Source organism: Cetorhinus maximus, chromosome 1, assembly GCF_964194155.1.
Source record: "Cetorhinus maximus chromosome 1, sCetMax3.hap1.1, whole genome shotgun sequence".
In the NCBI taxonomy this organism is placed as follows: Eukaryota; Metazoa; Chordata; class Chondrichthyes; order Lamniformes; family Cetorhinidae; genus Cetorhinus; species Cetorhinus maximus.
Genome location: NC_135879.1, coordinates 179,319,016 through 179,346,969, shown reverse-complemented (window position 1 = coordinate 179,346,969; position 27,954 = coordinate 179,319,016). Strand labels below are relative to the sequence as shown.

The 27,954-nt window shown below is 41.7% G+C and overlaps 1 protein-coding gene across 4 annotated transcripts in view; it reads right to left on the bottom strand.

The window, feature by feature from the left end:
• pigo (phosphatidylinositol glycan anchor biosynthesis, class O) overlaps positions 1–24,357 on the bottom strand; it is a 43,176-nt gene extending 18,819 nt beyond the window's left edge. For 3 of the 4 annotated variants that reach the window (XR_013577760.1, XR_013577762.1, XM_078550464.1), the window contains exons 1-6: positions 23,481–24,357; positions 20,673–20,816; positions 18,615–18,738; positions 16,675–16,834; positions 9,229–9,405; positions 4,202–5,804 (exon numbers count right to left, since the gene is read on the bottom strand). Coding sequence is in view for 2 of the 4 variants with exons in the window: in XM_078550464.1 (XP_078406590.1) it covers positions 4,202–5,804; positions 9,229–9,405; positions 16,675–16,834; positions 18,615–18,738; positions 20,673–20,816; positions 23,481–23,988 (2,716 nt within the window). In the remaining 2 variants the exon portion in view is untranslated. The remainder of the gene's footprint in view (positions 1–4,201; positions 5,805–9,228; positions 9,406–16,674; positions 16,835–18,614; positions 18,739–20,672; positions 20,817–23,480) is intronic. The other variant, XM_078550456.1, reaches the window with a different exon arrangement.
• Positions 24,358–27,954: the final 3,597 nt, after the last annotated feature.

Genomic DNA, 27,954 nt, shown 5'->3' with positions numbered 1-27,954 from the left:
AGTTATCCACTTTGGTAGGAAAAACAGAATGGCAGAGTATTATTTAAATGGTGATAGATTGGGAATGATGATGTACAAAGGGGCCTGGGTGTCCCTGTACACCAATCACTGAAACAAAGCATGCAGGTGCAGCAAGCAGTTAAGGAGGCAAATGGTATGTTGGCCTTCATTGCGAGAGGACTTGAATACAGGAGCAAGGATGTCTTCCTGCAGCTATACAGGGCCTTGGTGAGACCACATCTTGAGTATTGTGAGCAGTTTTGGTCTCCTTACCCAAGAAAGGATATACTTGCCATAGAGGGAATGCAGCAAAGGTTCACCACGCTGATTCCTGGGATGGCAGGATTGTCATATAAGGAGATATTGGGCTGACTAGGCCTGTATTCACTGCAGTTTAGAAGAATGAGAGGAGATCTCATTGAAACATATAAAATTCTGACAGGGATGGGCAGACTGGATGCAGGGGTGATATTTCCTCTGGCTGGCGGGTCTAGAACAAGGGGTCACAGGCTCCAGATATGGGGTAGACCATTTAGGACTGACATGAGGAGAAACTTCTTCATTCAGGGGGTCATGAACCTACGGAATTCTCTACCACAGAAGGCTGCGGAGGCCAAGTAACTCAATATATTTAAGAAGGAAATAGATTTCTGGACTCAAAAGACATCAAGTGATATGGGGAGAGCACAGGGGTATGGCATTGAGATAGAGGATCAGCCATGATCTTATCGAATGGGGGAACAGGCTCGAAGGGCCAAATGGGCCAAAAGAAGGGCCACTCTTGCTCCTATTTTCTATGTTTCTATGAGTGTGTCCCTAACACACTCCAGAAACTCATCTTCCATAGCAATAGTACTCATTACGTTTACCCAGTCTATATGCAGATTGAAGTCACCCATGATTACTGTATTACCCATGCTACACGCTTCTCTAATCTTGTGAATAATGTCATTCCCCACACTACCACCACTGTTTGGTGGCCTATAAACAAACTCCTACCAATGTTTGCTGCCTTTTGCTGTTTCTTAGCTCCACACAAACAGATTCCACATTTTGTTCATCCAATCTGAGATCCTGCCTCACTGATCCCATCCATTATTATACGAACATATGAATTAGGAGCAGTAGGCCACTCGGCCTTTCGAGCCTGCTACACCATTCAATAAGATCATGGCTGATCTGGTTGTAACCTCAACCCCATATTCCTGTCTGCCCCCGATAACCTTTCACCCCCTTGTTAATCTATCTCGCTCTGCCTTAAAAATATTCAAAGACTCTGCTTCCACTGCCCTTTAAGGAAGAGAGTTCCAAAGACTCTCATCCCTCAGAAAACATTTCTCATCATCTGTCTTAAGTGAGCAACCCCTTATTTTTAAACAGTGACCCCTAGTTCTAGATTCTCCCACAAGAGGAAACATCCTCTCCACATACACTCTGTCAAGAGCCCCTCAGGATCTTAAAGGTTTCAATTAAGTCACCTCTTACTCTTCTAAATTCCAGTGGTACAAGCCTAACCTGTTCAGCCTTTCCTCATAAGACAACCTGCCCATTCCTAGTATTAGTCTAGTAAACCTTCTCTGAACTGCTTCTAACACATTTACATCTTTCTTTAAGTAAGGAGACCTGTATTGTACACAATACTCCAGATGTGGTCTCACCAATGCCCTGTACAACTGAAGCATAACCACGCTACTTTTGTAATCAATTCCCCTCACAATATATAACATTCTATTATCTCTCCTGCTGTACCTGCATAATAACCTTTTGTGATTCATGCATTAGGACACTCAGATCCCTCTGAATCTCAGAGCTATGCAATCTCTCACCATTTAGATAATAAGCTTCTTCATTTTCTATGCCAAAATGAACCATTTCACATTTGCCCACATTATACCCCATTTGCCAGATCTTTGCTCACTCACTTAACCTATCTATGTCCCTTTGTAGCCTCCTTACGCCCCCTTCACAATTTACTTTCCTACTTATCTTTGTGCTGCCACCAAATTTAGCAACCATTCCTTCCGTCCCTTCATCCAAGTCATTTATATAAATTGTAAAAAGTTGAGGTCCCATCGCTGATCCCTGTGGCACACCACTCATCACACCTTGCTAACCAGAAAAAGACCCATTCGTGCCAACTCTCTGCTTCCTGTTAGCTAGCCAATCTTCTATCCATGCCAATATGTTTCCCCCTACACCATGAGTTTTTATTTTCTGCGGTAACCTTTGAGGTGGTACTTCTGCCTCCTGGAAATCTAAGTACAAATGCCTTCTGGAAATCTAATTACAGTACACCCACTGGTTCCCCTTTATCCACAGGACATCACTCCTTCAAAGAACTTCAATAAATTGGTTAAACATGATTTCCCTTTTACAAAACCATGTTGACTCTGCCTGATTGCCTTGAATTTTTCTAAGTGCCCTGCTATAACATCTTTAATAATAGCTTCCAACATTTTTCCTTTGACAGATGTTAGGCTAACTAACCTATAGTTTCCTGCTTTGTCTCCCTCCCTTTTTAAATAATGGAGCTACATTTGCTATTTTCCAATCTAATGGAACCTTCCCCAAATCTAGGGAATTTTGGAAAATTAAAACCAGTGCATCAACTATCTCACTAGCCACTTCTTTCAAGACCTTAGGGTGAAGTCCATGCGGACCTAGGGATTTGTCTGCCCGCAGGCCCAATAACTTGCTCAATAGCACTTTCCTGGTGATTGTAATTTCCCCGAGTTCCTCTCTCCCTTCCATTTCCTGATTTACAGCTATTTCCGGGATGTTACTTGTGTCCTCTACAGTGAAGGCCAAAGCAAAATACCCATTTAATCCGCCATCTCCCTACTTTCCATTATCAATTTCCCAGGTGTACTTTCTATAGGACCAACGGTCACTTTGTTAGCATTTTTCTTATTTAAATATCTACAGAAACTCTTAATATCCGTCTTTATATTACTGGTTAGCTTTCTCTCACTCTAATTTCTCCATCATTAATTTTTTTGTCATTCTTTGCTGTTTTTTATATTCTTTCAAATCTTCTGACCTGCCACCTGTCTTTTGCGTAATTATATGCTTTTTCTTTAAGTCTGATACTGTCTTTAACTTATCAGCGCAACATCACCCTTTTTTTCCTTTTTGCCTGTCTTCCTGAATGTCAAATATCCTTAAGTATTCAGTTTCCAATCTTGGTCACCCACAGTCATGTTTCTGTAACAGCAATTAGATCATACCCATTTACTTCTATGTGCCTTTAAATCATCTACCTTGTTGTGAATGCCGTGTGCATTCAGGTGGAGCGCCCTTAACTTAGCCCTTTTGACATTATTATGCACTCTGGGTTTAGTGATACTCGCCTTAGTTTTGCCTGCCTTCTAATTTCACTTGCCACTTTTCTACTTCCTGTTTCCAGTTTTACTTCCTTCCAATTTGAGCTGCCCCTCAGGTTCCCACCCTCCTGACAAGCTAGTTTAAACCCTCCCCAACAACACTAGCAAATCTCCCTGCGGTGATATTAGTCCTGGCCCTGTTAAGGTGTAACCCATCCAGCTTGTACAAGCTCCCACCTTCTCCAGAACCAGTCCCAATGCTTCTGAAATCTGATGCCCTCCCTCCTACACCAATTCTCCAGCCATGTGTTCAATCGCTCAATCCTCCTATTCCTATGTTCACTAGCATTTGGCACTGGGAGTAATCTCGAGATCACTGCTCTTGAGGTCCTGTTTTTTAATTTCTTCCTACTCTAAAATCTGCTTTCAAGACCTCATCCCTCTTCCTATATATGTCATTGGTGGTTATAAATGTATGTTTTCTAGATGCTAACTTACTGATTGATGGAACTATGTTTCCAAGTTTGTTCAGTCTGTCCCTACAGCTGAAACCTCTTATCCCTGGTTTTGTCTTAATGAATCTCTTTAGCCCCCTCTCATAGATGGAACATCTTTCCTGTAGTAAGGCATCTTGATCATCATGGAACCTCTTTGAGTTGGTTGGAATTTTTCATGCTTAAGCACATGTACACAATAAGATAGATATAAAATAAAGAGATTTGCACAGTTAAGAGGATTCCGCTCAAATATAAAATCTAAAAACGTTTCCATGAGGTTCAATTGGATCAATAAAATAATGTTATTTATAAACCCTGAAAAATGTTATCATTTACTCAACAAGTGTCTTTAATGACACATCAGTTGAACCAACCACATACCAGTATTATCGGACTGTAATGAAAGGTTCCTTGCTGTACCATGTATCTCGAGGAAAGAAAATCCCTCCAAGAATAGCAGCAGGAATGCCAGTGACATTCTCTCATTATGCAGCATAATAAGTAACAATGTCAAAAGAGCAAGGACAGTGAGAAGTGCAGCTGAATACACAGTTCCCAAACCATAAGCAGCCACTGTCCGAGTCTTCATTTGGTTGTCATTAAAATAAATACTCATTGATTGCTGCATCTTACGGTATATCAGTGGGACTACATAGAGAGAGTCATCTTCCATTTCAGGACAGCCTTTGTAGGGAGGAACAAGAGTTTCATCAGACTGTCTGTTGTCTTTTACAAACACGGTGATTGGGTTCCATAGGACGATAAGGAAGCCTGTCATTATCAGCACAAAGATAATGCCTGGGACTACGATTGCAATCTTCTTTGTCAGTTCTTGAAGTTTAATAGAGGTTTCTTCTGGAGCAGCATTCACAGCCCAATAGCAGCATAAAAAAAATACAATAAATGGGAAACCCAAACGTACAAAAAACACAACCAAGTGTGAGCTGTTGAGGTTCCCATAATGAAGGAACCATTTTCGTATGAGATATACCAAGGCTGCAAGTGATGATATTGACAGGATATAATGGAAGTTCCTTTGCTGACTATCATTTAACCTGGACAAAGGTTTCAGGAAGGAGGAGGGCTCACAGTCTGCAAGTTCTTCACGACAGTTATAAAAGTTGCTGGAGAAAAGTACGCACAGCAGGAAGGCCACCAGTAACCCAATTAAGTAAAAAGATTCTCGTTTGTATGAAATGGAACCAGAATTCTTTTGCATCTCTGGTACAAATGGTGTATTTAAATAATAACTGGTAAGTTTTCCATTCCATTTTAGTTTCAAGATGGTAAAAGTTACAATAGATTTCAAAAGGAATGATACTACTTGCCCTTCAGTTATTACAAAGCTATTGGAAAACATAGCTAGGCTCCGTAATAGGAGAAGTCCCAAAGGTACAAGGAACTTCAACAAACTTTTCCACTGAATAGCAGCATTGGAGCTTTGGATCAGTTTATTTGCAATGTGATCATTATTGAGTTTCAATCTCCAGAAGTTCCAATGGAAGCTCACATGTGATCCAATAGCTACCCAGCAACATATTATCAGAGGTTTCACCATACTGTCAGATGTCAGCATCCAGATATAAACTGTTAATCCTGCAGCCAGACCCCAGATAACTGGATACAAAAGAAGTTGTTTGTACAAAGATTCAAATGTTGCAGCAGTTTCAGAAACCAGAAAACAATGTACACAGGTTGCTGCTAGAAGTAGAATACCGCAAAGCATATGTGCAGGGTTGAATCGTGCCCATGATTCGCGACAAATTTCCTTGGTCTCTCTCAAGTAATGTTGCTGTGTGGTTAACAGCTTTTGAAACCTTGTGTGAAAATCTTGGTCAGTAACAAATTTTTGAGAAACCTGCATGTTTTCAATCAGGTCATTATACTCAGCCATTGCAGTGGAAAACAATTCCTTCAGATATCTCAGCTTTGTCACAGGGAGATCCTTGGCAGCATAAGAGTAGGATTCCAAAAATCGATTCACCTATACAACAACATAAGATGGTGAAAAAAAAGACTTCCATTCACAAAGCGCTTTTCACAACTATCAAATGTCTCAAAGCACTTTATAGCTATGAAGTACTTTTGAAGTGTAGTCATGGTTATAATATAGAAAATGGCAGCAGCCAGTTTGTGCACAGCAAAATCCCACAAACAGAAATGTGATAACAACCAAATAATCTGTTTTTGTGATGTTGATTGAGGGATTGAAGGATTACATTTCACTATGGAGGACTACTTCATCTGGGGAAAGGTGAACATTGACCTGTCTCATGCTGACCAAACTCAAGAGTAGTCCTCAGCCCAAAGAGTTCCAAATATTCCTGTGAATCCTACATAACAGCACAGAGATCCCTATCGAAGGGTCTGGCATGGAATACACACAAAAGAATTACTACGAAATTATACAGAGTTTTGCATGTAGCAACATGTTATTAACTAATGAAGCTTTAATTTTCAGAATGAGAAAGTTTTTAGTACTATGATTGTTGACTAAAAATTGGAGGCTTCACCCCTTATATCTGAAAAGTTTGTTTGATTCAATCATCTACAAGGACAATCAGTTTCCAATATGGATATATCTTTCACAAGCACCCTACACATGAATGTGTCATTCATATCTGTGCAAGCCGAAAAAATGTTTCCAACCTCATCCCACTTTCCAGCTCTTGGTCTGTAGCGCTGTTGTTACTGCATTTCAAGTGCATATCAAAATACATTTTAAATGCGCTGAGGGTTTTTGCCTCTACCACCCTTTCAGGAAGTAAGTTCCAGACCCCCATCATCCTCTGGGTGACAACATTTCTTCTCAACTCCCTTACAATCCTTCTGCCAATTACTTTAAATCCATGTCCTTGGTTATTGACCTCTCTGCTAAGACAAATAGGTCCTCCCTATCCACTCTATTTAGGTCCCTCATAATTTTTTTCATCTCAATTAAATCTCCCCTCAGCTTCCTCTGTTCCAAAGAAATAACTCCAGCCTCCAATCTTTCTTCATAGCTAAAATTTTCCATTCTTGACAACATCCTGAAACCCCCCCTCTAGCTGTGAGCATAACTGTATGCAGTAGTCTAGCTATGGCTGAACTAGCATTTTATACAGTTCTAATATAACCTCTTTGCTCTTATCTTCTATGCCTCAGCCAATGAAACAAAGTATCTCATATACCTTCTTTATCACCTTCTCTACCTCTCCTGCTACCTTCGGGGATCAGTAGATATGCATTCCAAGTCTCTTTGTTCCTCTACACTTCTTAGTACCCTAATATTTGCATGTTCGCATGCCTGGTTTGCCCTGCCCAAATGCATTCTCACAAATTATTAGATTGAATTCCATTTGCCATTTTCTGTCCACCTGACCAGTCCAATGTTATCTTCCAGCAGTCCACAGCTTTTGTCTGCACTGCCAACAGACAAACAGCTTTTTTTAATCTGAAAATTTCTTAATTATGTCCCTTCATTTACGTCTGATTATATACTGCAAAAAGTGAGGGACCTTGTACTGAGTTCTGTGGAACCCATCAGAAACAGCCTTCCAGTCACTAAACTACGATCCATCTACTATTATTTGTTGCTTCCTGCCACTGAACCATTTTGGATTCAATTTGCCACATTCCCTTGGATCCCATGGGCTTTTACTTCTTTGACCAGTTTTGACACATGGGCCTTGTCAAAAGCCTTGCTAAGATCCATGTAGATCACAACAAATGTGCTACCCTCATTAACCCTCCTTGTTGCTTTTTCAAAAAAATTTCATGAAGTTAGACCTTCCCATACAAGTCTATTATGACTGTGCCTTTCTAAATGACAATTTATACTGTCCCTCAGAACTTTTTTCCAATAATTTGCCCACCTCTGAGGTTAGGCTGACTGGCCTGTAATTGCTTGGTTTATCCCTCCCTCCCTCCCTCTTTAAACAATGGTACAACATCAGCACACCACCAGTCATCCAGTACCACACCTATAGCCAGAGAGGATTGGAAAATGATGAGCACAGCTTCCACTATTTCCTTCTTTGCATCTCTTAGCAGCCTGGGATGGATTTCATGCAAGCCTGATTATTATTTTACTTTCAAAGATTTAAACTATTTAATATTTCCTCTTTCATCCTATGTGTCCGATCCATTATTTAAATTTCTCCTAAACTACAAAGTCTACATCACTTCTCCCTTTTAAGAAGACAGGCGTAAAATATGCATTAAAAACCATACCCATGTCTTCAGTCTCTGCACATAGTTTACCTTCTTTCCTTAATTATACTCTTGCCTTTTATGTATTTATAAAACATCCTTCAGTTTTTCTCAATTAACTTGCAAATATTTTTTCATACCCTCTCTTTGCTTTCCTAATTTCCTTTAGGCTCACATTACCATACCAGCCTATTTATAAATATATTTACCCCTTGCCAAGTCTCCCTGTGTTTTGTACTTCACTGGCAAACATGACAAACTAGGAGGCCTAACCCAATTAACGCCATCTATGCAGTCACTTGAAAGTGCACAAAAGCAGTTATGATAAGTGTCTCTCCAATTTAAGCAATAAGGATTCACCATGGACAGTAAAAATACAACATGCCATGAACCATCATTGAACAATTTTCTGAAATTTGAAATGGTTTCCCCATTTAGTCAAACTAACAGGAAAACGTTACCTAAAATTTGCCTATTCGCTGTGGAAAGGAAGTGTGGCATTTGTGAGAAGGACTTGTATACATTTATAGTGAAGCATCTAAAATCACACTTGCCTGTACAATTGATTCCAGATTGATACAACATGGTCTAGAATTAAGCTGGGTGGAATTTGGGACAGGAGGAAAATGTGAGAGAAAATTCAATTTTTTAAAAATTCATTCACGGGATGTGGGCTTCGCTGGCCAGGCCAGCATTTATAGCCCATCCCTAGTTGCCCTTGAAAAGGTGGTGGTGAACTGCCTTCTTGAACCGCTGCAGTCCATGTGGTATAAGTACACCCACAGTGTTGTTAGGAAGAGTGTTCCAGTATTTTGACCCAGCGACAGTGAAGGAACAGTGATATATTTCCAAGTCATGATGGTGAGTGATTTGGAGGGGAACTTCCAGGCGGTGGTGTTCCCATCTAGCTGCTGCCCTTGTCCTTCTAGGTGGTAGTGGTTGTGGGTTTGGAAGGTGCTATCTAAGGAGCCTTGGTGAATTCCTACAGTGCATCTTGTAGATGGTACACACCACTGCTACTGTGCGTTGGTGGTGGAGGGAGTGAATGTTTGTGGTTGTGGTGCCAACCAAGCGGACTGCTTTGTCATGGACGGTGTCCAGCTTCTTCAGTGTTATAGGAGCTGCACTCATCGAGGTAAGTGGCGAGTATTCCATATTCCAGAAAATATAATAAATGTGATAAAAAGTGACACCCCACAAATTTTGCAGTACTGTACCTGTATGGCATTGATGTGAAGTGCTTTTGCTTGTTCAAGATATTGATTATCATCCAGCTTAGGTTCGGAGATAAACATTTCCACCATCACCATGCCAATATTACTGAATGGAATAGGAACCCCAAGTAGAAGAGCCAAGGTTGGTACAAGATCTATCTGAGACACAACATCTGGGTCCTAATTGCACAGAGATTTTGTGGATGAATAGAAATAAAGAAAATTAATAAAGAAACCACATAAACACCTCCAACAATGTATACATATATAGGAATACAAATGGCCCATCTTTATTTTATAGCTATTTAAAAGGAAGGTGCCAATTCAAAACTTTTTAGATTATATTAAACTTTACTTAAATTTGGAATATCATCTCACCCTGAACTGCACCTCTGTCAGTCTAAGTTCTCAAATTAAAATGCTTACTTTGCTGTTAATAGGTGATAAATACAAGTTCTTTCTTTTCTTTAATTACATCAGACTGTTCCACTACAGAAAGAACAGAAACCACAAACGCTTAACTGAAGAAACAATATTATACTTTTGAAATAGTTATTTGGGAAAATAATAATCAATGCAAGGCATTTAGCAATCTCTACAAATCATTAATAAATCCTTAAAACAAAATATTGCTGTTAAACTTGCATTCCAATGAATTCATTTGAAGATATATTGCTTACTAACTGCAATTTCATTTGCATGGAAAGCTAAAAACAATGCAAGACTTTTGGCTGAATTCGGATGTGTTATAATGCATCAGCATACAAGGATTTCGTAAGTGGGTAAATTCTGCAAATACACACGATATTCTATGTATTTTACATAAAAATAAAGATCTGTAATTCTGCGCACAGGAAGCCAAATATATTATTTAATAAGGACAAGAAAATTATGTGGTACAAAGGAGTATGTGTGGCTGTAGAGCTACATACATATTGTAATAGAATGAATGCAAGCAATTGGAAATAAAAATACAAGTTGTGCATGAAGTTTTTATACAATTGTAAAGGTTTAGGAAAAACAAGAAATGTTGAAATAAAATGTGAAAATGCATTTAAAGACCTGACCAAGTATTCAGAAAATGTCTTATCTGTCAGTCTCAACCGATTTAAATTTAAATGTGAAGATGGATATGCAATGATTTCAGGGGTATGTTCCCTCTAAGTCACACACCATCCTGACTTGGAACTATATCATGCTTTATTCACTGTCGCTGGGTCAAAATCCTGGGACTCCCTTCCTAACACTGTGAGTGTACTTACACCACATGGACTGCAGTGGTTCAAGAAGGTGGCTCACCACCGCCTTCTCAAGGGCAATCATAGCCAGTGACGCCAATACACCATGAAAGAATAAAAAAAAGCTTGTAAAATATGAAACTTCAGGGTAGAAAAGAGTTTGCCTGCGTAGATTTAACATTAATGAGCTGAAAAGAGGTTGCGGTGGTGAGTGATTGATTCAAGACTCCATGACTGGAAGTGTTGAAACGTTTGAGCAGTTTGGTGGCATGTGCTGAATACAGAGGATAACTGGATAAGGTTTGAGCAGGAAATGAGGGACAGTGCAATTATAATGGAGAATGATAAGGGTAGAGGCAGGTAATTAAATTTAAATATATATAAGCGCTGAGGAGGGAAGTCTCGAGTTGTTTCAGGGTGCAGACTTTCAAAAATGAAGCAAGTATTCAGTAGCAGGAATAAAAAAGTCATTTAAAAAACACACATGGAGGTGGCACTTAAAATTGCAAACACTGGAAGTGACACCGAAAAGGAACACACATCTGGAAGAGGACTCAAAAAGAACAAACCACTGGAAGAGGACTCAAAAAGAACAAACCACTGTCTGTTCTGACTCACAGTTGAGCTGACTTAACATTCAACTCTTTCAGCTTCAATCTTATAAATTGTGGAGCAAGCAGAGCAGGTAGAAATGAGACAGCAGTCCCAAGGGAGAAGGCAGTGGAGCTTTAACTGTCTATTTTTTAAAAAAGTTTTCACAAGGGCCAGAGGAAATTGCAGAATAGTCTGAAGTGAGCAGTGCTGAGTCAGCAACAATCTCAAAATAGGCCGAGTATTTTAATTTAATTTTAATTATTTTACTTATTGAATTTATCACATGAAAATGTCCATGTCACAAAGGTCAAAAGTCTACAAAGAAGGAGGATTAATATTTGAACTAAGTTTGGAAATCTCATATGAAATCTGCCCAATTTCAGAACTAGTTACACCACCACACCAAGAACAATCAAGGCAAGTCAGAAGTTCAATTAAATCCAACCCTGTAAGATGTAGGATGAAAAGGTACCGATGCAGTCCTATTCCTTACACGGTTTGTGACCTCAATGTAATACTTAAATGATGAAATTTATACATATTTCAGTGCCTGTAATGTGGGAATGGTGTATTGGTTTTAGATTTTAGCATAATTTTAATTCAACATTATTTTTATTTTAATATCCTGCCCACCACTTCCCTGTCACCTGCTGAATTTGCCTGTCTATTGTTGTTACTACATGATTGTTACATGTTTTTAACCTGATTACTCAGTCTATATATGAATTTTTTGATGTATGTTACACTTCAATTCAGCCTTCAGGCTGAGAATGTGCTCCTTGAATAAAATACCTTCATAATTAAATGTAGGGACCATGTAGGGAAATTGTGGCACTCCACACTCTCATTCCTCTCTCTCAAGAAATCTCTCCAACAAAATGAATCACCCAACTGGTTAGCTCCTTGAAATGGTGGCAAAAGGGGTTTGTATCTTGTGGGTAATGGATAAAAGGCGGAGGTGAATAAAGATATTGATTGATTGCAGGAATTCACAGTGGCTTGGATAATTCTGGACAAGATTAAAGTAATGAATAGCTTGTGAAGCAGGATTTCATGCAGCACTGCATGGAGGAGTGTTTTCCTTACCTGTCTGTTGCATTTGTATTTGCTGCTTCTTTTCCCCTTCATCTCTACTCATTCTTGTCTCTCTTAAGGAACTTAGAATATGTAGGGTGATGATGCTGGAGATCCTTGGGGTAGAGAGGCAAATGGTTGAGGAGGAAAGATACTGGCCAGGTGGGACCAGCAAGAAGTCTTTGATGATGAAGCAACAAGGAATGCAGGTGGAGAGTGTGGAAAGTAACATGGAAGCTGAGGCCACCACAGAAGAGGCAAGGGGTTCTAACCCAAGAGTGCAGCAGCTAGAGCTTGAAACAGTGTCTATAGTTGCCTTAAAAATTAGCTTTGCAACAATCCTCATATCTCTGTGCATAAAGAAAGGGTTACTGCTAAGAGCCAGTGACTGAAGTTTGAGGTTACAGGATCTCAATTTTTGTCTGGTCATACTTACTAGGCACTGCCTTATCAAGGTTAAATTGAGGGCTATGTCGTTGCTTGACTCAGTTAAGTGTACCAGTCTCTTACAAAAATGGCACCCTTATCTCAATTGTTAGTTAAGGCCAAAGAAAATGATCAGATGTGATTTCTATCAAGTAATTAAAATTTGTTTACTTTTACTTGCATCTGTCTGAGAAAGATGCCAAATAGAAATCTCTCCAACAAAATGAATCACCCAATTGGTTAGCTACTTGAAATGGTGGCAAAAGGGGTTTGTATCTTGTGGGTAATGTATAAAAGATGGAAATGAATAGAGATATTGATTGATTGTAGGAGTTCACAGTGGCTTGGATAATTCTAGACAAGATTAAAGTAGTGAAGCAGGACTTCATGCTGCACTGTTATATGTAACATTTCAAGTTTAAGAAATATAGCTCAAGAGGAAGGTCTGCATCACTCGTATGCAAGTTAAGCTCAAGAATGGAAGCCAAGTTACCCAAGAACAGACATAAGAAAGAAGAAATATGATGATGATGTAGCTTACTAAATCATTTAGTTACATTCACACAAGTATCTTGCATACTTTTTAAATTCATTCATGGGATGTGGGTGTCGCTGGCTAGGCCTGCATTTATTGCCCATTCCTAATTTCTCTTGAGAATGTGGTGGTGAGCTGCCTTCTTGAACCGCTGCAGTCCCTGTGGTGTAGGTGCACCCGCAGTGCTGTTAGGAAGGGAGTTCCAGGATTTTGACCCAATGACAGTGAAGTGACGGCGATATATTTCCAAGTCAGGATGGTGAGTGGCTTGGAAGGGAACTTCCAGGTGTTGGTGTTCCCATGCATCTGCTGCCCTTGACCTTCTAGATGGTAGTGGTCATGGGTTTGGAAGGTGCTGTCTAAGGAAGCCCGGTGAGTTCATGCAGTGCATCTTGTGGATGGTACACACTGCTGCCAATGTGCCTTAGTGATGGAGGGCATGAATATTTGTGGATGGGGTGCTAATCAAGCAGGCTGCTTTGTCCTTGTAATGCTTAAGGTTAAAATGCTAATCTGCATGATCATAAACACTAATAAAGATCTGTTAGTTCAGGATTTCACTGGCTGACTTTGATGATTTGGCAAGAAAAGATTAACTCATTCATACCAAAAGCCTTCACAGAGGGTTGATTTGCAGAACTATTAATAAATTTGGACCAATTAATGCTAGACAATAATAAGGTACATTTTAGACATCTAATAATCCATTGATGTGGATGATAAATCTTGTTCGGTTCTGGGATGAGGAGTAAAAATGAAGGGGTTAAAGACTTGATTGGTGCCTTTTTAAGTTGTATTCCTCTTAAAGTTTATGAATTTACTAACCACAATGTTCTTACAAGCAAGAAGCCAAAACTGGACAAAGAGTACTGGAAACAGCCCCAAATACAAATATTTAAAAATACAAAAGATGAACATTAAAACCAGAATCAAACTGCCAAAATTCATGGGGAAAAAAAACAAAATAGCTGAGTGCCTTGACCACAGCACCACTGGGACAAGCAACTGTTTAAGCTAGAATTAATGGTGCAGATATTTACAAATTCTCATAAATGTTTACGTGCCATTTTACATTGTCAAGTGAAGAATACTAAAAAACGTTATTACAAAATATGACCTTTGATCGGAAGTGCAACCAGATATAAAACTTTTAATTTATTTAATAAAAATTATGCAAGCACCTAACATTAAACAGAACTAAAGTTGGAGGTTACAACCAAAAGCTTTGCTATTTGTGATGGTGGCGGGGGTCTTGGCTGCTGCCTGGAGAACCAGCAAGAGCCCTGCATTGCTTTTTTCCAGTGGGGCCGCGGCATCTTGTTCCACTCAAGCATTTAACAGGCCAGATAAAAGCAAAAAGCTAAAAGCAAAAAACTGCGGATGCTGGAAATCCAAAGCAAAAACAAAAATACCTGGAAAAACTCAGCAGGTCTGGCAGAATCTGTTCTGATGATGCCACTTTCAAAAACAGTTCCTCTGATATGTCTTCCTTCTTCCTTAACTGAGGTTTTCCACCCACGGTGGTTGACAGGGCCCTCAACTGTGCCCGGCCCATCTCCCGCGCATCCGCCCTCACGCCTTCCTCTCCCTCCCAGAAACATGATAGGTCCTCACTTATCACCCCACCAGCCTCCGCATTCAAAGGATCATCCTCCACCATTTCCGCCAACTCCAGCATGATGCCACCACCAAACACATCTTCCCTTCACCCCCCCGGTGGCATTCCGCAGGGATCGTTCCCTCCAGGACACCCTGGACCACTCCTCCATCACCCCCTACACCTCAACCCCCTCCCAAGGCACCTTCCCATGCAACCGAAGGTGCAACACGTGCCCCTTTACTTCCCCTCTCCTCACCGTCCAAGGGCCCAAACACTCCTTTCAAGTGAAGCAGCATTGCACTTGCACTTCCCTCAATTTAGTCTACTCCATTTGTTGCTCCCAATGCGGTTTCCTCTACATTGGAGAGACCAAACGCAGACTGGGTGACCGCTTTGCAGAACACCTTCGGTCTGTCCGCAAGCATTACCCAGTCCTCCCTGTCGCTTGCCATTTCAACACTTCACCCTGGTCTCATGCCCACATGTCCGTCCTTGGCTTGCTGCATTGTTCCAGTGAAGCTCAACGCAAACTGGAGGAACTGCACCTCATCTTCCGACTAGGCACTTTACAGCCTTCCGGACTGAATATTGAGTTCAACAATTTTAGATCATGAACTCTCTCCTCCATCCCCACCTCCTTTCCGATCCCCCTCTTTTATTTCCAATAATTTATATAGATTTTTCTTTTCCCACCTATTTCCATTATTTTTAAATGTATTTCCATCCATTGTTTTATCTCTACCTTTTAGACTTTTTTGATTCCTTCACCCCACCCCACCCCTACTAGGGCTATCTGTACCTTGCTTGTCCTGCTTTCTACCCTTAATTAGCACATTCCTTAGATAATATCACCACCTTCAACACCTCTTTGTCTTTTTGTCTGTGACATCTTTTGGTTATCCCCACCTATCACTGGCCCTCTATCCAGCTCTACTTGTCCCAACCCCCCCCCCGCCTTAAGCCAGCTTATATTTCATCTCTCTTCTATGTTTACTTAGTTCTGTTGAAGGGTCATTCGGACTCGAAACGTTAACTGTGTTCCTCTCCGCAGATGCTGCCCGACCTGCTGAGTTTTTCCAGGTATTTTTGGTTTCACTTAACAGGCCAGTTCCCTGGGATAAAGGAACCTGGGGGCGGAAGTCTGGCCCACTGAGAGCAGCTGGCCAATCAGAGGCTGGCTCTGTTGACCAGCAGCACCACTGGGGAAGCGGTGGCTGCTGCTGGTATGATACCCACCCATGGCATGGGGGTGGCTTTCACTGGCCTGCCCCTTCCCGATACAAAGTCCTTGATCATGAACTGAATGTCTTTGAATGAAGGATCCCCACTGTGAGCCTACAAGGGTCTGCTTGTCCAGCTTTCCACATGGTGAGACCCCGCCCACCACTGGCAAAATATCAGCAGCAGTGGGATGAGCCCTTAAGTGGGTATTAATATTTGCCCACATAAGAGCCTAAATTGGCAGTGGGTCCTGCCTTGCACTTAATCAGTGTGCAGATTGAAAGGTGGTAGAGTCCATACCTACCATCATGCTGCCTGATTAAAATGGCCCCCGCCACCAAACTCGCTATGGAAAAGGGCACAAGATTCTGCCCTGCAGATGTGTTGCAGTATTGCATACAAGGCTATGGACCTAGTGCTGGAAAATGGGATTAGAATAGTTAGGTACTAGGTAAGGTACTACGGCGCAGACTCGATGAGCCGTAGGCCCTTTTTCTGTGCTGTAGACCTCTATGACTCGATGACTAAATTACCATAGGATCAGGAATTAAATTCCAAATAGTGTGTATGGAAGCATTTGGGATAATCCTTTGTTGGGACAACCATACTGAAGTATAGATTTATCTGAAGTCACGCATGTGTATTTTCTAAGAAACTATAATGTGATTTAGCTGCATTCCTGTTACTCAGCATGCATTCAAACTACATCTCTGGCAATATAACAGCAAGATGAATAAAACATTCTTCACAGCGGTACTTACTTCAGCATGTTTTATCTCAAACAGGGGAAGTGTGCTATAAATAAATAATGCTGCGTTGACTTCCTCTTCACTGTCACCCCCATGATCTCCAGTATTTGTCATTCCATGATCCCCTAGGACCACCAGCAATGTATCATTCTGCAGTTGCCCAATCACTGACCTATCAAATACAGAAAAGATTTATAAGCAAAGGCAGCAATTCTACACCTGGATAGAGAACTATCATTTTGTATACTTAGATACACAGAAACAAAGAAAATACTTACTGTATATACCCGTATAAAAGCCAAATTTTTGAGGCCAATTTCTTAGGCAAAAAGGTAAGGGTCAACTTTTACAATAATAATATTTTCCAAGGGGTTTACATGTGTGCTTGATTTGGGTCCACACAGCATCTCATGTGTGGATTGGCTGGTACATCTCGATGAATCTCCTGAATGATGCTGTGTCCCTTCAGCTCTGTAGCAATGTCACGAATGAGTGAAACTGTCATTGATTCTGTGCCATTTCGCACGAGTCAATTTCATCCATCTATAGAAACCTTAATTAAAAAGACATTTTACACAGATGTTTTCCTTTAGTATGTTATGGCATGCCCCCATTGAACTTCGCTCATTACTCATTAGCAGGTGGCTACTTCATATTAAAATCTGCTGATTCTGTAAGGGTCAATCTCAGTTCAAGAGTCCAGTGGTTGCCATTTCAGTGTATTCTTAACTATATGGCATTATATCCCATCAAAGAATAAAAAAAAATTAAGAATCATACTTCTCTATTTAACAAGGGTTAACAGCTAATGTTATTAGAATACAAAGAAAAATCAATGATGGTTTGATATTAACGCACTCAAGTCAGTCTGACTAACTCTTCCTTTACACCCTGGCCAACATTCATCCCTCAACCAACACCATCAAAATAAAATTAACTACTCAATCAGCACACTACGGCTCGTGTGAGAGCTTGCCATTTACAAAATGAATGCTGCATTTGCCTATATAAATGGACGTCCTGGTTATTTTTTGTGTTTGGCAACTTTTGACTTTTTAAAAAAGTAAATCACTACTTCAGGAATATATTTATTCATCCAAATACTATCAAACTAAACAAATTTCAAAAATATGGGAGTAAATTCCTAAATCTCTTGACTAAGCAATTAAAAACAGATGCATTATGCACTTCACACCACTGAATCCGTTCTATTATAAAAAAACAAATTTTTTTTGCATCAGTGAGGAATTGTATCTCAGTCTCTCAAATTCTTTTCCCATGTGCCAAATGCCCTTTTTTAAAATAACATTTTAGTAACTTGGACACCTCTGCTTTTTAGAAACAAAGTTTAAAATGCTAAACAGTGATTAAGCATTTTTAGCTGGTGCATTTTTGGTGCTTTCATTTATTGAACCAATTTAAGATTTTTCATTATTTATACATAGAATGCAGGCATTGTTGGTATCCTTTTACTAGGGTATTTCAGAGGGCAATTAAGAGGGCAATTAAGAGTCAACTATGTTATTGTGGGTCTGGAGTCAGGCAGACTAGGCAAATACCTAGCAGATTTTCTTCCCTAAGCGACATGAGTGAACCAGATGGGTTTTGATGATAATCCGGTAGTTCCATGGTCAACATTACTGATCATTGCACTTTTATTTAATTAATTAAATTAAAAATTCCCCAGCTGCCATGGTGGGATTTGTACTCATTACTCCAGGTCTCTGGATTACTAGCCAAGTAACATTACCATTACGCTACAATACTCCATATTTTCCCTCTCTAGCCCAAGGTACTGAGGTCAATAATAGCACCAGTACTAATGACCAGCTGAAATGGGTCAACACCAATCAGGTAGTAATATTAGGATATTGCTGGTCTGTATAGCTCACTATTACATACGGTTGTCTATTTAATAGAGAAGCCATTGCAACAGCCGACACCAAATGTACCTCAACATCTTGTTCATCTGGCTGAGCTTTGCTGCCATTGCTGGGTGATGAGGCCCATATCTATGTCCACAGTGGTCAACTCCTAGAAAATGTGCAATGAGTACATCCCATTCGTTCCCTTCCACTAAAAATAGAGAACAAACATGCACTTAAGAGTTGAAATCATGATGTTAGTAACTGTCAAAACAGAGGTAAGAGCAAATTAATCATACTTTGTCTAAATAAAGGCAGAGCTGAATGAACTTATGGCTTCATGCGTACACATTACTTTCAAGAAACAGATAAAAACTTGTGACTTATAATTGAAAAATGTAGTCATTACAATGTCAGAATGACCACAAATGGAAATTGGCACTCGAGGACAACTAACACAAACTCCAAATGGACTTTGGGTAATCCAAGAAGATCATCTTTTATTTTTCAGATTAAAAACCACAGGAAGTAGTCTCATGAATGTTTGACACACATGGGTCTGACCCACAGAATACGTACATACAAGGAATTCAAGTGCACACTCTCCATGGTCGGGTGTGGTAATCCTAATATTGGAAAAGCAATCCAGCTGTAGTGATTTCAAATCCCACCATGGACAAATTGAGAAACTGAATTAATTCAGTCCCATGATTTGTGAACTCCCACCATATAAAACATCCATGAAAGCTGCAGGATTGTCATAAAAACCCAATCGGTTCATTGATGCCTTTCAGAGATGTGCACTTACCTGGTCTGGACTATATATGACTCCAGTATCACACAACATAGTTGACTTCTGGGATCACATTGGGATCTAGGAGTGGTCAATAAATATGGCCTTGCCAGTGTCACCACATCCTGAGGACATTTTTTTAAACTTCCCATCTATTAAAATCGATTAAAAAAAACTTATGCCTGAATTACCAATGACCAAGATTATATTCTCTGGAGTTTAGAAGAATGAGAGGTGAGCTCATTGAATGAAGCATAAAAGATTCTGAAAGGCTTGATAGGGTAAACACAAAGGTTGTTTCCCCTGGTTGGGGAATTTAAATAACGGGGCACAGTCTCATGATAAGGGGTCAATCATTTAGAAATGAGATATTTCTTTGTGCAAAGGGCTGTGAATCTTTGGAATTCTCTACCCCAGTGAACGCTCCATTGTTGATTATATTTAAGGCTGGGAGAAACAGATTTCTGGTCTCAAGGAATCAAGGAGCATGGGGAATGGGCAGTAAAGTGAAGTTGAAACCTACTATCAACCATGAAATTAAATGGCAGAGCATGTTCGACGGGTTGTGTAGTCTACCACTGCTCCTGTCTCATGTTCTTACACAAAAATATAGCCTGGAAATGGCCTGATAACACACTCAACTTAATTTTCTCACTGAGTATTAATAAAGATTCAATTCAACATGCTTTCTAATTTAAATAGGGCACCTCTGTGATACAGATGTTGTCATATAAAATACTGCACAGTGATAGTATAAGAATTTGCCATGAAAAATTAAAAACAATTCATGTTACAAATCTGATGAAAATATATAGTAACAGCATGGTAAAATGAGATATTTTTTATTCTACTTTGCACAAAAGTAACATTCAAAATGTTTGATCCCTAATGAAAAACAACCACTATTCCCATCAATTTATAGAGACTTACTTATCCTTCAGCACTAAATTATATCATTTGTGGGAATGCAGTGATCCAAGAGATGGAGATTTGTTGACATCTTGACCCAACATCATCTTTCTGGGAATGCTCAGAAAGGATGGTTTTCAAAACCCGGCTCTGAATTGGCTGATTTTAAGCAACAGCTCAGTAGACAGGCCTTCCTATAACTGCAAAAAACTAAAATGGCACAAACATGCAACAGCATTTTTCTTCAGCAAGTACAATTACGTAAAATAGTAAGTGAGTTTTGCTTATTTTGCACATAAAAGCTGTGTGCAAACGCCATCAAAGATCTTGCTCCAAGTCGAGTCAGCCTGCGCCTTTAAATGCTAATTTAACAAAGTATGCATTCTTAGCTACTGGGGTACTTAAGTTCCAGTTGCATGTTTCAATAAGTAATTATTTATTACCTGTTGTGTAAATGTGTTGAAGAATGCCATTATCCACTGTGTGAAGATCTTTTACATTAAAAGAAGGAAAGGGGAATGATTTGAAAAACGTATTTGGAAACAGGCCTTCCCAAGTGTCATCTCCCATGAAAATCACTTTCTTCTCTAAGGGAGCAAAATACACAATAAATTAGGTTCACTTTGGTTCATATAGTGAAATGCTAAAATGCATATTTCCTTATACTTATATTAGTTTTACAGACATACATACACACGCACTCAGAACCCATGGTCCAAAAAATTGACTTTATTACCTATGCTGCTAAATATCTCTTTCCATAACTTTCTGTTCAATTTTTGCTAAGTACCAGAAACTCCAGCTCTCAAAATCTAGACACAGGTTGGTAGGAGTCAAGGCATTGACACTTCTAGCTCTGTACCGGATACTGTTAGATTTAACCGGCTAAGACCATGAAGCTTATTAGCACATGACATTGGTAAACTTCACAGAATCTCAGAAGTTTAATGGCACAGAAGGAGTCCATTCAGCCCATCGTGTCTGCACCAGCTCTGCAAATGAGCATTATGACCTAGTGCCCTTGCCTCGCCTTTTCCCCGTACACCTGCACATTGTTTCTATTCAAATAGTCATCTAATGTCCTCTTGAATTGCTTGATGGAACCTGCCTCCACTACACTTCCAGGCAGTGCATTCCAGGCCCGAATCACACGTTGTGTGAAAAAGTTTTTTCTCACGTCACATTTGCTTCTTTTGCAAATCACTTTAAATCTGTGCCCTCTCATTCTTGATCTTTTTATGAGTGGGAACAGCTTCTCCCCATCTAGTCTGTCTAGCCCCCTCATGATTTTGAGCATCTCTATCAAATCTCCTCTTAGCCGCCTTCTCTCCAAGGAGAACAGTCTCAACCTCTCCAATCTATCTTCGTAACTGAAATTTCTCATCCCTGGAACCATTCTTGTAAATCTCTTCTGCAATTCTCTCCAATGTTTTCACATCTTTCCTATAATGTGGCACCCAGAACTGTACACAATACTCCAGCTGAGGTCTAATGAGTGTCTTATGTAAATTCAGCATAACCTCCTTGCTCTTGTACTCTATGCCCCTATTAATAAAGCCCAGAATACTATATGCTTTATTAACTGCTCTCTCCACCTGTGCTGCCACCTTCAATGATCTATGCACATATACACCCAGATCTTTCTGCTCCTGCACCCACTTCAAAGTTTCACCCCTTATTTTATATTGTCTGCCCAAGTTCTTCCTACCAAAATGCATCACCTCACACTTCTCCACATTGAACTTCATCTGACACCTATCTGCACACTCCACCACCCTGTATATGTCCTTTAGAAGTTTTACACTGTCCTCACAGGTCACAACGCTCCCAAGTTTCGTATCATCTGCAAACTTTGAAATTGTCCCCTGCACACCAAGATCTAGATCATTAATATATATGTCTGGAAAAGCAAGGGTCCCAATACCGACCCCTGGGGAACTCCACTACAAACCTTCCTCCAGCCCGAAAAACATCGATTTACCATTGCTCTCTGCTTCCTATTTTTCAGCCAAATTTGTATCTACTTAGCTACTGTCCCTTTTGTTCCATGAACAATAACTTGTCTCTCAAGTCTGTTGTGTGGCACTGTATCAAATGCCTTTTGAAAGTCCATGTACACCACATCCACAACATTATTCTCAACAACCTTTTCTGTTACCTCTTCAAAAAACTCCAGCAAGATAGTTAAACACGATTTCCCCTTTAGAAATCCATACTGGCTCTTCCTCACCAACCCATATTTTTCTATGCGACTACTAATTCTATTCCGAATAATTGTTTCTAGAATCTTGCCCACCACTGAAGCTAAAGTGACTGGTCTGTAATTGCTGGGCTTATACTTTCAACCTTTTCTGAACAAGGGCATAACGTTTGCAATTCTCCAGTCCTCTGGCACCTCCCCTGTGTCTAAGGAAGACTGAAATATTATGGCCAGTGCCCCTGCAATTTCTACTCTCACTTCCTTCAATATCCTTGGGGGCATCTCGTCTGGTCCTGGTGCCTTGTCAACTTTAGGTACCGACAGTATATTCAACATTTCCTCCTTATCAATTTTGAACACTTCCAGTGACAGAGTTTCCTTGTCTGTCACTATGGCCTGGGTAGCATCTGCCCCCTTGGTAAAGCTGCAAAGTATTCATTTCATACCTCAGCCACGGCCCCTTCGTCCATATGTAAATTCCCTTTTAGGTCCCTAATCGGCTCTACTCCTCCTTTTACCACCCTTTTACTATTTATATGCCTATAGAAGACTTTGGGATTCCTCATTATGTTGGCTACCAGTCTTTTCTCATAAGCCCTCTTCGCTTCTCTAATATGATTTTTCACTACCACATACCAGCAACTGAGACCCACATCAGGAATGCAGTAACAGCTTGTTGGATTTCCTGGAACAAAGTAGAAAGAATTCCAGCTTCAAGAAACAACTCTACCCTCCAGGCTCTAACTGGTCCTATTGTCCACTACACTTGTCTTGCTCATATGTCAAGTTACAGAGCTGTTGCAGACGAATAACTCGATTCTAGTCTCCCGAGCTCAAAATTCAACGTGACCCCAAAGAGACTAGGCTAAGTTGGACACGGAAGAGGAAGGTACTATTTGCCAGTTTTTCAACAATTTCTGATTGTGGTTCCTTTTATTGGGAGGAAAATGCTGAAAAATAAAACTCAGCAGATTTTCCAAAATACACACACGCACTTAATTCACCAATGGTCTAAAAATGCGACCCCCACCTCCCGTTTTAACAACCTTACCATTTTGCACAAATTGCTGAATCAAGTTATCTTCCTGAATTGCATTAGATGCAAAGTTGCTGCCGACATCTATGAAGGTGGGTAAGGTACCAGTAGTCATGCCTTTAATCCTCTGCATGGTGGTTGTGGGAGGGTCAGCTCTGAACTGGAAAAGCCTGGCATGTTCAGGTTTAGAAACAACGGTGTGGTAGATCACCTCCAGTTTGTTCTCATACGGTTTGGGGTTCCGGTTTTCTGGGTTGTATTTGGCGAAATCAAACCTCAAAGCGTCTATAACTAGCACGACCGCCCTGGAGAACCGTCGAGACATCCAACACGAGCTGTCACCTTGGCTGAAGCCCGTCGCCTGGCGGTCGCCTCGGGTCGCGGGGACCGGTGTCTCCCGACATGAACTGCGGCTGCGGAGCTCCACTCGAACCAGCAGGAAGCCGCTGAGGAAGAGGCCGAGGCCGGCATAGAAGAGCAGACAAGTCCAGCAGAGGGACAGGACGGTCACTATCCTCGGCATGGCGGCAGCTGGAACTATAGTTAACTGCTTAAACTTCAACGCTGCAAACTGGCGGCATTTAAACCGCGTCAATGTCAGTGCGAAACGGGGTTTCAAATGGAGATGATGACCCTCGGGCGCTGTCTGTATCGCTCTGGATTTGTGCCCCAACAGCAAACTCAGCTCCCCAAACAGGCGCACATCACACCCGGGGAGAGGGGGAGGTCATGTCACAACCGCTAATCACACGAGGCTCCTGCCTCAAAGGCAAAGGATTAATAATAAAGACGCCTTGAAAACAGTCAGGGCTTTCCCGCTGGGCTCCGGATCACCGTCCGCCCGACAAGGCCAAGGCCACTCACCTGTAACTTCCCACCGCCCGCAACACAGCCATCAAACTGAACAACCTGACAGCTTCCGTCCTACTCACCCTCCCCCAGCAGCGCCACCTGCAGCACCGGCGGGCGGCAGCTTCCGCCATCCTCCCTCAACCCCCCCACAACAGCGCCACCTGCAGCACCGGCGGGCGGCAGCTTCCGCCCTCCTCCCTCAACCCCCCCCCCACAACAGCGCCACCTGCAGCACCGCGGGGGGCGCAGCTTCCGCCCGACTCACCCTCCCTCCCCACAACAGCGCCACCTGCACAAAAACAGAATTACCTGGAAAAACTCAGCAGTCTGGCTGACCTGCTGAGTTTTTCCAGGTAATTCTGTTTTTGTTTTGGATTTCCAGCATCCGCAATAGTTTTTGTTTTTAGCGCCACCTGCAGCACCGACGGGGGAGCGCAGCTTCCGCCCGACTCACCCTTCCTCCCCACAACAGCGCCACCTGCAGCACCGGCGGAGGTGGGCAGCTTCCGCCCTAATCACCCTGCCCCCGCAGCGCCATCTGCAGCACCGATAAGCGGCTGCTTCCGCCCTACTCCCTCACTCCCCACAACAGCGCCATCTGCAGCACCGGCGGGCCGTAGCTTCCAACCCACGCACCCTCTTCCCATGCCTCCCCGCCCCACAGCGCCATCTGCAGCACTGGCAACATTTTGCCAGGATTATCAATATCACCTTGCTTTATTCTTAGGGTGTCCTTCGGGGTCAAGATGGTTGATAAGTCCAGTGCATCATCTGCAGACTGCCACATATGGTGCGGGTGGTGCTTCATATGGTTGAATTTGGAGCTTTGTGTGCTTTCTCTGATATCTCGACTTTGCCTCTGCATCTTCCTGATGAAGTCTCTCCAATGTGTTCAGTGCCTTCCCAAATGAACCTTTTCCAGTTTGATCAGCCAGAAGCCAGGGACCCCCATGTATCAGCAGTGATATTTGGTCTCTTTAGGGATGCTTTGAGGTCATCCCTAAAGCATTTGCACTGACCTTCTGGGAATCTCCTGCTGTGACTGAGTTCCACCAAGATCAAGTTCTGAAGAAGAGCCATATTCGACTGAAAATGTTAACTTTGTTTATACAAGAACAAGAAATAGGAGCACGAGTAGACCATGGCCTGTCGAGCCTGCTCCACCATTCAATATGATCAAGGCTGATTGTGCACTTCAGCTCCACTTTCCTGCCTGCTACCCATACTCCTTGACTCCCGAGAGACCAGAAATCTGCCTGTCCCAGCCTTAAATGTATTCAACAATGGAGCATCCACAGCCCTCTGGGGAGAAAATTCCAAAGATTCACAACCCTTTGAGTGAAGAAATTTCTCCTCATCTCAGTCCTAAATGATTGGCCCCTTATCCTGAGATTGTGCCCCAGTGTTTTAGAATCTCCAGCCAGTGTAAACAGTCTCTCAGCATCTACCCTGTCAGATCCTTCTCAGAATCTTGGATGCCTTTTATTCTTCTAAACTCCAGAGAATATAAGCCCAATTTGCTCAGTCTCTCCTCACAGGACAACCCACTCATCCCGGGAAAAAATTAAGTGAACCTTCACTGTACTGCCTCCAATGCAAGTATACCCTTTCTTAAATATGGAGACCAAAACTGCACACACTGTTCCAGATTTGGTCTCACAATTTACACATTGGAGGCCCTGAACAATTTTAGCAAGACTTACTAAAATTTCTTTATTCCTGTACCCCAATCCCCTTGTTTCTCTCTCCGGAGATGCTGTAAGACAGCAATTCCTGTTCACGGGGATTAAGAATTTAGGTAGGGTCATAGTGCTGGAGATGATTACAGAGAGAAAGAGAGGCCATAGAGGAATTTAAATGTGCGATGAAAATTTTAAATCTGGAAGGTCACCAATGTAAAGCAGTCTTTTTATTGTGTCCACGGACAGTCTATACATGGCCTAGCCAGAACTGGACACATTTTTGTGCCTTGTTGTTGAATTCGGCAAGATCTGCAACAGTGCAGCGTTCCTCTAGCGATAGGCATTGCAGGAGATGTTGCATAGTCTGTGGCTCAGTTCCACATTCACAAGTTGTCGGACTGGTTGTATATCCCCATTTGCTTAGTGACACATTTGAACGACCTACACCAGTCCTAAGTCTGTTAAGGCACTTCCAGGTTGCCCAGTTGCAATTAGCTCCAGGGGGAAGGCTTTCATCCGGTAGAATTTCCATTGCTGGAGGTTGTTCGAGACTGGCAAGCCAGTCTTTCCACAAGGCGATGCGGGCTTCAGATGGGGTTGATTGTAATGGAACAACACTGTTCATGAAGCTCTTCCTTGACTTTAGACGGCTGGGTGTAGGTGTATCACCATGTAGAGGGTGCCTCTCATCTGATGTTTGACGGAGTCGCTCTTTCTTGCTGGCTACCGTTCTTCTTATACCACGCACAGCAAGTAGTGTATGTATAGCAGTAAGGATGGGTAAGACTTGTTGCAAGATAGAATGTGGGCTGCAAAGATTTGGATAAGCTGAAGTTCACCAAGGGTGAAAGATGGAAGGTTTGCCAGAAGTATATAATAAATAGTTGAGTATAGAGGTAACAGAGGCAAAGTGTGTGATAGTTTGCGCAGATGATGAGTTGCAGTCAGAGCAGAGGGAGGCAGCATCCTCATACACTTACCTGTGTTCAGCAGTTCGAAAATGCTGAAGTCTTATGAGTTGTACACAATGCCAATCAAGAGGAATTCCTGTCTTATACTTTGTAAGTGCTTAAATGCTTAAACGCATACAAAAACCAAGGAAAGACAAGCTGGTCCATCAAACCTATCCCTTACCTTGCACAAACCATTAACCCCAACACCACAGTCATGTAATCTCCTCCAGAGAGGTAAAATTTATAAGATGTGCTACAACAACTTGCCAAGGGTTCTTCGACTATGCCTTCTATACTCGTGATCTCTACTGCCTAGAAGGACAAGGCCAGAAGGCACAAATTCCCCTCCAAGTCGCACACCATCCTGACATGGGGCTATGGCCAGGATTTTCTGGCCCCACCTGCTGCTGGGATCTTCCGGTCCTGCTGAAAGCTAATGGACCTTTGGCTGGCCCGCCACATCCCCTGGGGTGGGTCCCGCCATGGCGGGGCTGGAGAATCCCGACCTCTATCGCTATTCCTGCACTGTCGCTGGGTCAAAATGCTGGTATCTCCTGCCTGAAAGCATTGTGGGGGTACCTACAACATATGGACTGCAGTGATTCATGAAGGCAGCTCACCACCATCTCCTCAAGAGAAATTAGGGATTGACAATAAACGTTGGCCTTCCCAGGGCTGCCCATTATCCTGAAAGAATAAAAAACAAGCAGAGAAAAAAACATTAAGCCAATTTAGGAAAAATAGTTCTGGAAATTCCTCTCTGAAGGGAAACAAGCAAGCTCTGGGAGGCAGTGATGACTGATATCACTAGTCTTTGCTAGCCCTGTTAATCTACTTTGAGATATCTTCCATTCACAGGAAGGGTTATGAAGAGTGCTGCTGAGTGAGTGTGAGTGGAGGAGGGGGGTTGTGAAGATTGCTGGATGAGTGATTGTGTGGGGGGGTGGGTGTTGGGAAGAGTGTGTGTGGGGGGGTGGTGGTCGGGGTGGTGGGGGGGTGGGG